Below are 12,486 nucleotides of genomic sequence, written 5' to 3'. Positions count from 1 at the left end.
GGAAAGACAAGGCATGAGCAGGGAAGCTGGAAGAAGATGCGAGGAGCCATAGGAACTGTGAACGTGCATGCTAAGTCGTTTCAATTGTGTCTGATTCTTTGAGACCCTATGGACTATAGCCCACCAGGCTCCTCTGTCCATGGGGTTTTCCAGCAAGAATACTGGAGTGGGTTGCCATTTCCTCCTCAAAGGGCTTTTCCCGATCCAGGGATCAAACCCACACCTCCTGCATTGCCGGTGGATTCTTTACCACTGAGCCAACTGGGAAGGAACTGCAGACACTTTACTCACTGTGGGAAGGCAGACATGCTTTATTCTCTAATGGCTGGCACAGTAGTAGCAACTACGCAACCCAATTCAATACAATTCTTACTCCCCTTGAAGGGCTTTTCAGGTGGGGCTTATATAGCTTTACAGAACAAAAAGCAGCCCATGGCTACGCGAGTACATCATGACATACATGCGCAGTTCTATAAGTGATCTCAGCTGTTACATAACCATGCAAAGTCATTATTTACAAAACATGGGGTGACAGCAAAAAGTCGTGGGGCAAGAGAGCCTGACCACTGCCATCTTGGTTAATTTATAGGAATGGTCCCTACACTGAGTTATTTCCTTTTACAATAAACCAATAATCTCTGAGTCCTATGAGTCTCTGGCAAATTAACTAAGGCCACAGAGGAGGTTGCTATAACTTTCATCCCTATTCAACTGGTCAGTTCAAGTTCAGTTCAGTCACTCAGTTGTGTCTAATTCTTTGCAACCCCATGGACTGCAGCACGCAAAGCCTCCCTGTCCATCAACAACTCCCGGAGTTTACTCAAACTGATGTCCATCAAGTTGGTGATGCCATCCAACCATCTCATCCTCTGTCGTCCCCTTCTCCTCCCATCTTCAATCTTTCCCAGCATCAGGGTCTTTTCAAATGAGTCAGTTCTTCGCATTAGGTGGCCAAAGTTTGGAGTTTCAGCTTCAGCATCAGTCATTCCAATGATTATTCAGGACTGATTTCCTTTAGGATGAACTGGTTTGATCTCCTTGCAGTCCAAGGGACTCTCAAGAGTCTTCTCCAACACCACAATTCAAAAGCATCAATTCTTTGGTGTCCAACTTTCTTTATAGTCTAACCCTCACATCCATACATGACTACTGGAAAAACCATAGCTTTGACTAGATGGACCTTTTTTGGCAATTGGTCAGAAGCACAGGTAGTAACAATTTGTAGGGAGGAGGCAGGCAGTCTTATAGGACTGAGTCCTTAACCTGTAGGACTCTGACGCCATCTCCAGGCAGAGAATGTCAGAACTGAGTTGAATGGTAAGACACCCAGTTGATAAATTGCTTGGTGGTGTGGGGAAAAAAGCCCACATTAAAACTGGTGAGCAGAACCTTAATACTCTTATACAATACAAATAGAAAATGAATAAAAAGCAGCAAGTAAGTTGGCTTAAATAACTCATTTTTTTTATGTCCTACTAAGAATACATCTAATAGTAACCATGATCAAGCAACTACTATGTATAATCAAGGACTTCTCATATGTTATTTCAGTTAAAAACTCTCCATTAATCCTTACAGGTATGCATTATGCTTGTTTTGCAGAAAATTAAGCCAAGGAATAGTTACATAAATAGCAAGTTCTCTGACTCAGCCTGCAAAACCTGTCATCAGATCAAAACCAGGATGAGATGGTTGTAGTGCCTCACCCGACTGATCTCCAGGATTGATCTGGGTAGTCTGGGTGGCCTCTTGGACACCAAATAGCCTTCAGATATAAATAGGTGCTATTTGAAAAGTTATGTGATCCCTTCTATTGAGCATATTAACATTTTATGATGTTTACAAGTTTGTTTAAGCCGTTGACGATCCTAGTGTATTACAAACAGCTCATATGTTTTAGGAATTTGCTTTAAATTACTACAGAGCCTACCCTGAGCTGAACATACAATACCTTGGCCTGGGGTGGAGACAGCAAAGCTCAGGTGTCTCTGAGTCTGGAACACACCAAACTAAACTCCCGAGCATCGGCAAACCCTGTTAAATGGCGCAGGATACCTTTGCACGCATTCCAATTTTTTAAACAGAATGGACAGCCAAATTAAACTGCCCCTTCAGGATCATCCAAGGGACCTACCTGAGAACACAGTCCAAATGTTGACCATCAACTATTACTAGAAAATGGCTTGAGATGATCAATCGAAGGGAACAGTGGCACAGATTAAGAAAAAAATTAATTGGGCAAGATATCCAATAAACTAAAACAACAGAAATCAACTTTGCAAGGATTACTGTTATCACTTCCGTGTCCCCATTACTAATCATTGTCCACTACTGAGAACGCGCTCTTCAGCACACAGAACTCTGCTCAATAACCTGTGTGACCTGAACGGGCTCTGTGTGTATGTGAAACTATTCACTGTGCTCCACAGCAAAAACTAACACTTCAGAGCAACTACGTCCCAATAAAAATTAATCTAAAAATTTTAAAAAGAAGAAAAAGAACTAAACTTTAAAGGAGAAAGGTCAAAGAAACAAAAAAGAAAAAAAAATCCACCACTGAATTTTAATAATAGATGCCACACGTTGCTACACAGAGAATACAAGTATATGTGACTCTGATGCCTGTGGATGTGTATATACATTGAACCTTTGGAATTGCCAACATGTGAGGACTCAGAAAAAGAAGCCCATAGAAAAGACTGGGGAAGAGTTAGAAGAGCTAGTGGCCAAGACGGAGTTCCAAGAAAGAAGTATTCAACAGGGCAAAAACAGCTAAAAGATCAAACAGAAGGACTAAGAAGTGCCCAGTGGATCTGACAATCAGAGTCACTGATGACCTTGACAAAAGTAACTTTAGTAGATCGTTAAGGGCAAAAGTCAGTTTATAGTAGGTTAGTCAGTTCAGTTGCTCAGTTGTGTTTGAGTTGTTGCAACCCCATGGACTGCAGCACGCCAGGCCTCCCTATCCATCACCAACTCCCAGAGTTTACGCAAACTCATGTCCATGGAGTCGGGAATGCCATCCAACCATCTCATCCTCTGCCGTCCCCTTCTCCTCCCACCTTCAATCTTTCCCAGCATCAGGGTCTTTTCCAATGAGTCAGCTCTTCGCATCAGGTGGCCAAAGTATTGGAGTTTCAGCTTCAGCATAGTGGGTTAAGGAAAGGGAAGTATGGAAAACCTTTCAACATTCCATTCACTCATTCACAGATCCCAGTGTGTACTGAGTGGCTATGGGTGCAGTGGGTTCTGAAAAGAAGGATGGCAACAAGTTAAGGTTTATTCATTTTTCCCAAGCTCTCCCGGCCAACAAAGAATCGCGTGCTCTAATCCACTCACTTGTGCTTGACAGACATGATCCAGTATCAGTACAAACTGCTGAAAACGAAATAGAAGTTGAGTGATAAATGCTCAGTATCGTACAAGCCATAGGAAAAATAACTTGACCACAGTACAAAGAGACCCATCCTTTACCCACAGGTCTAACTTCTTCTTCATTCAAGGCCATCCATTCCCTGCAGATTGAGGTCTTGAGCGTGATTGTACATTTCTGCAGCATCAAATGGGATCTTCTCAAAATTAAAGTCCTTCCACTTTGCATACAGTGTCTGAGCTCCAGTCGCAACATCTTCCACAACAAAACTTTCGATCTTTATAACTGGAATCTCAAATGCCTTGTACCTCACGTGAATTCCCCAGTCATGGAGGCAGTCCTTCCTGGCACAGAAGATCTTAGCTTTCTTCTCAAAACTCCCAAAATTCTTCGGTCTGGGATGTAACTTAGTCACGAAGTGCTCCCTGAAAGCATCTCTAACCACAGTGAAATGGCATTCCTACAGATAAAGGGATTGAATAGCACCCAAAACAGAATGTTAGAACCAGAACGTAACTGTGATTTAAAAAATAAAATTCCACAATAATCTGAGATGACAAGGAGGCGGGGTCCCACTTCTTTTACAGATGGAGTAGGGAGGAAATGTGAATTTGCCTCAAGACCAGAGTAGAATCCATGCAGTCTGACTCCCAACCACACAGTGGAGGTGAGGGTGGGCGTGGAGGGACCAGTGAGTCGATGGGGGACACATCATGCAGAGGAGGACTAACAAGTTTCCAGGCAACCTGGCTCCTGAAAATAGACTGTCATTGTTGTAGTCGCTAAGTCACGTCTGACTCTGCAACCCCATGGACTGTAGCCTGCCAGGCTCCTCTACGGGATTCTCCAGGCAAATACTAGAGTGGGTTGCCATTCCCTTCTCCAGGGGATCTTCCCGACCCAGGGATTGAACCTGAGTCCCCTGCATTGGCAGGTGGACTCTACCACTGAGCCATCGGGGAAACCCCTGAAAATATTAATAGATACTCCTTATTAATTCAGAGACAAAGGGGTATTTGCTGAAGACCTGGGAGGCCCAAGCTCATCAGTGGCCCTGACAGGAAGAATCGCAAGGATACAGAGAACAACAAAGGGTCAGTGTGCGTCTGAAGAAGCTCGGGGACTGAGGTGTCCACTGGCCCCACCCACAACGTTAAAATACACTGGAACAAAATTCACAGTGCATGGAGCAAATACAGAGCCTGCAACAGGCCCTCAGGAAAACAGAGCCTAAAGGGCTATTTCAACAGAAAATCACCCAAATTGGAGCTGAGAGGACCTTTCACAGCAAAAGAAAAAGACTCAGAAAGGTATGGGAACTTGCTAGTATTAGCCCTAAATGTGTTTCTTGCTCCAGTGTTGCACTGACTAGAGACTTCAGCTTTCTGAAGACTAAACAACCCTAATGTGACAACTCATCACGTGAGCCAGCCCAGGCCCTCCACTGTCCCCAGTCGGCAGCGATAGAGTTACGTCCACTTTTTGTCTTTGGAGATTTTTCTAATCCTTTATCTAAAAGTTTTAATGGAAAAAAAAATAGAAAGCTAAGCTGCAGATGTGTTTAAGATCAGGAAATTTTGCTCCCATTGTAAAAGTGACCCATATCCCCAAAAGAAAGTTTAGAAAACGTAAAATAGGTGTGGGAGGAAGGCTCAGGAGGGAGGGGACACATAGATACTTGTGGCTGATCCGCGTTGTTGTACGGCAGAAACTCACACAACGCTGTTTAACAACTGTACTCCAATTAAAAAAAAATATTTTTTAAAGAAAACATAAAATAGAAAGAGAAAAGAATCATGGTGTCTCACTGCAAAATGTTAGTATGTTTTAGTATACTTCTGCTAGCCTTTTTTGGTACAAACCTAAGTATTTTTGTTGGTGGTAGTGATAGTGGTGGTGTTATTATTTCACATTGCTCTGATCATAGCATATTTACTACTTTGTATCCTGGGTTTTTCCCACTTTGCATTAATTTGTAAAAAGTTTTTCCTTATACTACATAAGCTTCCTAATCATTTTGTTTAACAAATTTTATTTTGGAGTAACTGCAGATTTACAGAAAAGTTAGAAAGATGGTCCTGTGTACCCTTCACCTAGCGTCCCTAAGCACTACCATCTTACATATCATACCACATTTGTCAGAACTAAGAAATTAATATCAGCACATTAGTATTTACTAAACTATAAGTTTTACTACTTTTTCTAATAATACCTTTATCTGTTTTAGGATCTAATCCAGAATACCACATAGCATTTAGCATAATGATTATTTGTAATGGTTATACAATATTTAGCTAAACAGCAACTTTCAAGGTATTCCTTTATTGTTGAATATTCAGGTTTTTTTTTTTTTTAATGTTTTAGTTTTTTAAAAATACATGGACCTTGGCCAGGATAACAAAAGAAATAAGAGTATTCTTACTATAATCCTCTCACGATAGACACGCTTTAATGAGTGCTAAAAAATGACCCAGTGCTCTTTGTGAAAAGGGTTGCTTACCTCCACCACTCTTATATCAGCTGTGTAACATGCAAAGGTTTTGCACTTTCGGCAAAGCAGTTTTTTATTTTTCTTATCAAGCACAGGTTTTACTTTTCCTTGATTATCCCTGATTAATTTTTCATGACTCTGTATCTGGAGAATCTAAGTGCAAAAAAAGCAGACAAAAAACCCTTCAAATATGTACTCTGGGTATGACTAAAATACACACACACACACACACACACACACATGTACATAATAATTTATTCCTATACAACTTCTATGAACATACAGTACCTGGTTTTGTTTATAAAAATCCCACAGGTAATTTTGATTCTCCTAATTCTTTGTTAGTCAGTGTTTAACTGTGGCCTCTCCAATTAGCCTTTCCATATCTTCATCAAAGATCCATAAAAGCATGAAAGATGTCCATAAAACAGTCATGTGAACCATGCTTTCTACATTAGTAGTTGGTAAAACTTTTAAAACCTTTCACAAATAGACATATGATATGCATTGACTGTTTCAGGAATGAAATACCCACTCCCTAGGTATAAGCCCATTGAATAGGACAGCAGGCAGACCACCACCTAAACCTTTTTTCTCTCTTCCCTTGCAAACCACAAAGAATACTGTTGAATTCCATTAAAGTTAAATGTCTAAACACGATGTCTACATTCTACCTCAAAATTTGGCCTTGGTTAAGTACAACTAAGAACCCTGAAACATTATATATAAAATAAACCCAAAGTTCTGAAGGATGAAGAGAAGAAGGCAGACCAGCTAGGAGCCATGGAACCCTAGAAACAACACAGGAGTGAGCTCCCTGGGATTCTTTTTTTGCCTTGTGTATACATCCCAGACACGGGGCTGAAGAAGCTGGCAACCAGAAATGCCTCTCGGCACAGACAGAAAGTCTCAACAAAAGCCTGTCTCTCTAGCCGAAGGATGAAGACAGGGGCAACTAGCAAGACAGAAAACTTTTAGACAATAGCTGTTCCACAGGAAGAAATCAACAACAACAACAAAAAAACAAGAACCAAGGAACCCTGAATCTAGTGGGGAGGAACCTAGAATTCCACTAAGCAGGGCTGATAGGAAGCATCCCAACACTCCCCCCTGGTGGTGTCAGAGAAGGCCACACAGGGAGCCAGGATTTTCAGTCCTGCCACATGGTAGCCCCCCGGCCTGTAGTATCCATAGAAATCACGGTGGGGGCCAGAACTTCCATCCCCAAGCGGAAGTAACAAGGAGCCTCCCCTTGCTGAGATCAACAGAAGCTGAAGCAGGAAACCTAGCCTTCTACCCTCACCTGGCAGTTATGAAACAGGGTCACCTACCTCCCCTGCCAGAACAATATCAGAAGAAGCCAGGTAACACAGAAGGTTAAGTAAGATCCCAAATTTCATATGGTATGAAAACCTCTGGGTTTTGATTTAAAAATCACTCTTTAGAAATGCAAATCAAAACCACAATGAGGTACCATTACACGCCAATCAGGATGGCTGCTATCCAAAAGTCTACAAGCAATAAATGCTGGAGAGGGTGTGGAGAAAAGGGAACCCTCTTACACTGTTGGTGGGAATGCAAACTAGTACAGCCATTATGGAAAACAGTGTGGAGATTTCTTAAAAAGCTGGAAATAAAATTGCCATATGACCCAGCAATACCACTTCTGGGCATACACACCAAGGAAACCAGATCTGAAAGAGATACATGCACCCCAATGTTCATTGCAGCACTGTTTATAATAGCCAGGACATGGAAGCAGCCTAGATGCCCATCAGCAGACGAATGGATAAGGAAGCTGTGGTACATATACACCATGGCATATTCCTCAGCCGTTAAAAAGAATTCATTTGAATCAGTTCTAATGAGATGGATGAAACTGGAGCCCATTATACAGAGTGAAGTAAGCCAGAAAGATAAAGAACATTACAGTATACTAATACATATATACGGAATTTAGAAAGATGGTAACGATAACCCTATATGCAAAACAGAAAAAGAGACACAGAAGTACAGAACAGACTTTTGAACTCTGGGAGAAGGTGAGGGTGGGATGTTTTGAAAGAACAGCATGTATATTATCTATGGTGAAACAGATCACCAGCCCAGGTTGGATGCATGAGACAAGTGCTCGGGCCTGGTGCACTGGGAAGACCCAGAGGAGTCGGGTGGAGAGGGAGGTGGGAGGGGGGATCGGGATGGGGAATACATGTAACTCTATGGCTGATTCATATCAATGTATGACAAAACCCACTGAAAAAAATAAAATAAAATAAAAATCACTCTTTATACCAAAAACCAGAAAGATCTCAAACTGAATGAAAAAAAGAAAAAAAAAAAAAAGAGAGAACCAGTTGATGCTAACACTGAGATGACAGAGATTTGAGAATCATCTGACAAAAACTTTAGCCATAATAAAAATGCTTCAATGGGTCATCATAAACACTCCTGAAACACAAACAAATTTAGAGGCTCAACCAAGAAATGGAAGATATAAAGAAGAACAGAATGGAAATTTTAGAACTAAAAGATACAATAACCAAAACAACAAGTTTAGTGGATGGGCTCAATAGCAGAATTGAGAGGACAAAGCAAAGAATCAATGAACTGGAAGACAGAACAATAGAAATGCCCCAATCTAAACAAAGGAAAGTGAATAGAAAAAAATTAACAAATGAGCAGAGCCTCCGGTAACCTTAAGACTATTTTAAAAAGATCTAACAGTTATGACAGGAGAGTGGAAAGAGCAGAGCTTAAAAAGTACTGAAAGAAACAATGACTAAACATTTCCCAAATTTTACATAACAGAACCCTACAGGTATAAGATGCTGGACAAATCCAAACAAGATAAATATAAAGAAACCACACCAAGACACATTATAATCAAACTTCTGAAAACTGAAGACATAGGAAAAGAACTTCAGTGTGTATGTATGGTTTGCCCCTTAGCTTCATTTATTTATCTATTTCTGGATTTACATGTTTTTTTATGTAGCAATTTCACCCATCGGGATGGGGAATACGTGTAACTCTATGGCTGATTTGTGTCAATGTATGACAAAACCCACTGAAATGTTGTGAAGTAATTGGCCTCCAACTAATAAAATAAAATTAAAAAATAAAAATAAAAAATAAAGAGATTTATCCTATGGGAAGTCCAGATCATTTGATTTATATTGTCTTTTTAAAATTTTTTTCAATTGAAGTGTAGTTGATTTACAATGTTATGCCAATCTCTGCTGTAGAGCAAGATGACTCAGTTACACACATATAGATATATTTTTTTTCTAGTATGGTTTATCACAGGATATTGAATATGTTCCCTGTGCTATACAGTAGGATCTTGTTTATCCTATTGTTGTTTAACTATTACATATATAATAAATATATTTATAAACTATTATATATAATATATATATAAACTATTATATATAATAGTTTAAACTATATATAGTTTATAAATATATTTATAGTTTATAAAACTATTTAAAGTTTATAAATTTATAGTTTAAACTATTATATATAATAGTTTGCATTTAATTTGCTAATCCCAAACTTCCCTCCCCGATCCACTCGTCCTTGGCAACCACAAGTCTGTTCTCTAAACACATAGGAAAAAAATCTTGAAAGCAACCAGAAAAAAAAAAATGACACCTTACCTACAAGGGAAAAACAATCTGAATGATACCAGATTTCTCATCAGAGAATGTGAACAGCAGACAAAAGTGACATATTTTTCAAATGCTAAAAGAAAAGCTTGTCAACCCAAATGCCTATATACTCAGCAATATATACTTCAGAAATAAAGAGGGAATAAAGACATTCTCAGATGAAGCAAAACAAATTATTTTAAGAATATGCTCACCACCTTCCTTTCCCTAAAAGAAGAGCAAAAAGAAGTTCTCGAAAGAGGACATGACAGAAGAAGAACACCTGAAACATCAAAGATGAAGGAAGAAAGAGCATGGTGATTTCAGAGCAGAGTTGTGTGTAGAAGGATCTGCTCTGCCCCACGGGTCTGTGGGGCTGCCTCTTTTTATCCAGTGTTCCAGGTGGAGCCAGACAGCTTAGCTGTAAGCCCTGTTCCTACCACTTAGCAGCTGTGTCATTCTGGGCAAGTGCCTCAAATATAAAATGGGAATAGTCATAGCATTTACTTCACAGGTTGTTGGGAGGTAACATGAGTTAATAATTGATCAGGACTGCCTGGCATAGCTTTAATGCTCCTTGGTATTCGTCTTGGTCTGTTAGGCTAGTCTTTTGCCAAGAACCATGAAAATGTTAATGATGGTGATTTGTACTTCAATATTGGGTAGGGCAATACCTATACATGAGTTATTTTTTCCGAAATGTCATCGCTATTTTCATTTATGTATGTGTCTATATAAACTCTGGAGCCTTTTTACAAAGCTAAAATTTATATTTTGATTATGGGCTATGATAAACGTACAACTGAATTTGCAGTGGATGCATATCTTTAAAATATTCAGTCATTCAATTCAAGAAAATGGTGTTTCTTTTCTTTCTTTCTTTTTCTAAAGTTTTTTACTTGGCTGTGCTGGGTCTTAGTTGCAGCATGTGGGATCTAGTTCCCTGACCAAGGACTGAACGTGGGCTCCCTGCATTGGGAGCTCGGAGCCTTAGCCACTGGACCAGCAGGGTATTCCCAGGGTTTCTTTTGTCTTAATCTACCTTCTATTACTCGGTAAAATTTTTTTAGTTGTCCTTGTGGTGTTGGAGAAGACTCTTGAGAGTCCCTTGGACAGAAAGGAGATCAAACCAGTCCATCCTAAAGGAGATCAGTCCTGGGTGTTCATTGGAAGGACTGATGCTGAAGCTGAAACTCCAGTACTTTGGCCACCTGATGTGAAGAGTTGACTCATTGGAAAAGACCTTGATGCTGGGAGGGATTGGGGGCAGGAGGAGAAGGGGACAACAGAGGATGACACCACTGACTCGATGGACATGAGTTTGAGTAAACTCTGGGAGTTGGTGATGGACAGGGAGGCCTGGCGTGCTGCAATTCATGGGGTCGCAAAGAGTCAGACACAACTGAGTGACTGAACTGAACTGAACTGATTTATGCTTCAAACATTTCTGGTTAGGCCAACAGATGCAGAGTTTAGACATGGACTCTGCCCAGCCCCACCCCAACCTAGCTGTGTGATCTACTGACACTGAAAATTTTCATGCCTCAGTTTCCCTCCCAGAGTGTGACTTCATGAGAGGCTCAACCACATGGATCACTTAGAGACCCATTGATATAAATAAGCATTTGCAGGGCTTGGTGGAGAGCCCATGTTCTGCATGTATGAGACAGTTATTGTCACTGTGAGTGGAAATGTCCCAGCCCCATATACCTTGTACTGGTTACTGATCACCCATTGAGAAGCCATTGATCTCTAATGCACTTCAAATTCAAATAAAACTTGGTTTATATTTAAAAATTTAGGCCTGGAATATAGGTCAGGAAAACAATCAAAATATGATTTTCTCTCCCCCGACTCCCCACTCTACTCTATCCCACCTGTAATTATCTTCATTGTTTTTGTAAGAATAAAGAATGCTTAATACGCCCTATTTCCAATCTACATTTTCACTGCTGTAAAACTGCTGCATGATGTATGCATTTACCTCATTATTTCCTCTGGGTGAATTTCTAAAAATGAAATTCCATGGTTACATGATATATATTTCCCTATGAGGAATTTAAATTTCTCAGACATGGTTCTGATCATTATTTAAGGCAGGCTCAGGGTGGGGGGAATGTGACAGGAAAAAAGGTAAAAATATAAACTTGCCCTTTAGGCATCCAATTTAAAAAATCACCTACATCTAATGATGTTCGATCATATACTAAAATGCAATTAAATAGTTCAGTTCAGTTCAGTTGCTCAGTCGTGTCTGACTCCTTGCAACCTCATGGACTGCAGCACGCCAGGCTTCCCTCTCCATCACCAACTCCTGGAGCCTGCTCAAAACCATGTCCATTGAGTCGGTGATGACATCCAACCATTTCAGCCTCTATTGTTCCCCTTCTCCTCCCGCCTTCAATCTTTTCCAGTATCATGCTCTTTTCAAATGAGTACATTCTATGCATCAGGTAGCCAAAGTACTGGCATTTCAGCTTCAGCATCAGTCCTTCCAATGAACATTCAGGACTGATCTCCTTTAGGATATACTGGTGTGATCTCCTTGCAGTCCAAGGGACTCTCAAGAGTCTTCTCCAACACCACAGTTTAAAAAGCATCAATTCTTTGGTGCTCAGCTTTCTTTATAGTCCAACTCTCATATCCATACATGACTACTGGAAAAATCATAGCTTTGACTAGATGAACCTTTGTTGGTAAAGTAATGTCTCTGTTTTTTAACATGCTGTCTAGGTTGGTCATAGCTTTTCTTCCAAGGAGCAAGCATCTTTTAATTTTATGGCTGCAGTCACCATCTGCAATGATTTTGGAGCCCAAAAATATAACGTCTCTCACTGTTTCCATTGTAATAACCTCAAATATTTTAAATGTCACTAAAGGCAATAAATATGAATCCTAAAAATTAAAACTCTTACTTCTATACTGAAAACTAAGTAAAACTGAGTAACTGGATAAAGAGGTTTAACCAAAGT

At 40.1% G+C, this 12,486-nt stretch overlaps 1 protein-coding gene across 1 annotated transcript in view; it reads right to left on the bottom strand.

Moving 5' to 3' along the window:
• Positions 1 to 383: 383 nt before the first annotated feature.
• The window catches only part of RIGI (RNA sensor RIG-I), a 50,235-nt gene continuing 38,132 nt past the window's right edge, over positions 384 to 12,486 (bottom strand). Inside the window, exons 17-18 of the mRNA XM_065908431.1 lie at positions 5,874 to 6,017; positions 384 to 3,833 (exon numbers count right to left, since the gene is read on the bottom strand). Coding sequence (XP_065764503.1) covers positions 3,495 to 3,833; positions 5,874 to 6,017 — 483 coding nt within the window. The 3' untranslated portion in view covers positions 384 to 3,494. The remainder of the gene's footprint in view (positions 3,834 to 5,873; positions 6,018 to 12,486) is intronic.

Source organism: Muntiacus reevesi, chromosome 17 (genome assembly GCF_963930625.1).
Source record: "Muntiacus reevesi chromosome 17, mMunRee1.1, whole genome shotgun sequence".
Taxonomy (NCBI): Eukaryota; Metazoa; Chordata; class Mammalia; order Artiodactyla; family Cervidae; genus Muntiacus; species Muntiacus reevesi.
The sequence above is the reverse complement of the archived record's forward strand: the minus strand, read 5'-3'. Positions and strand labels throughout refer to the sequence as shown.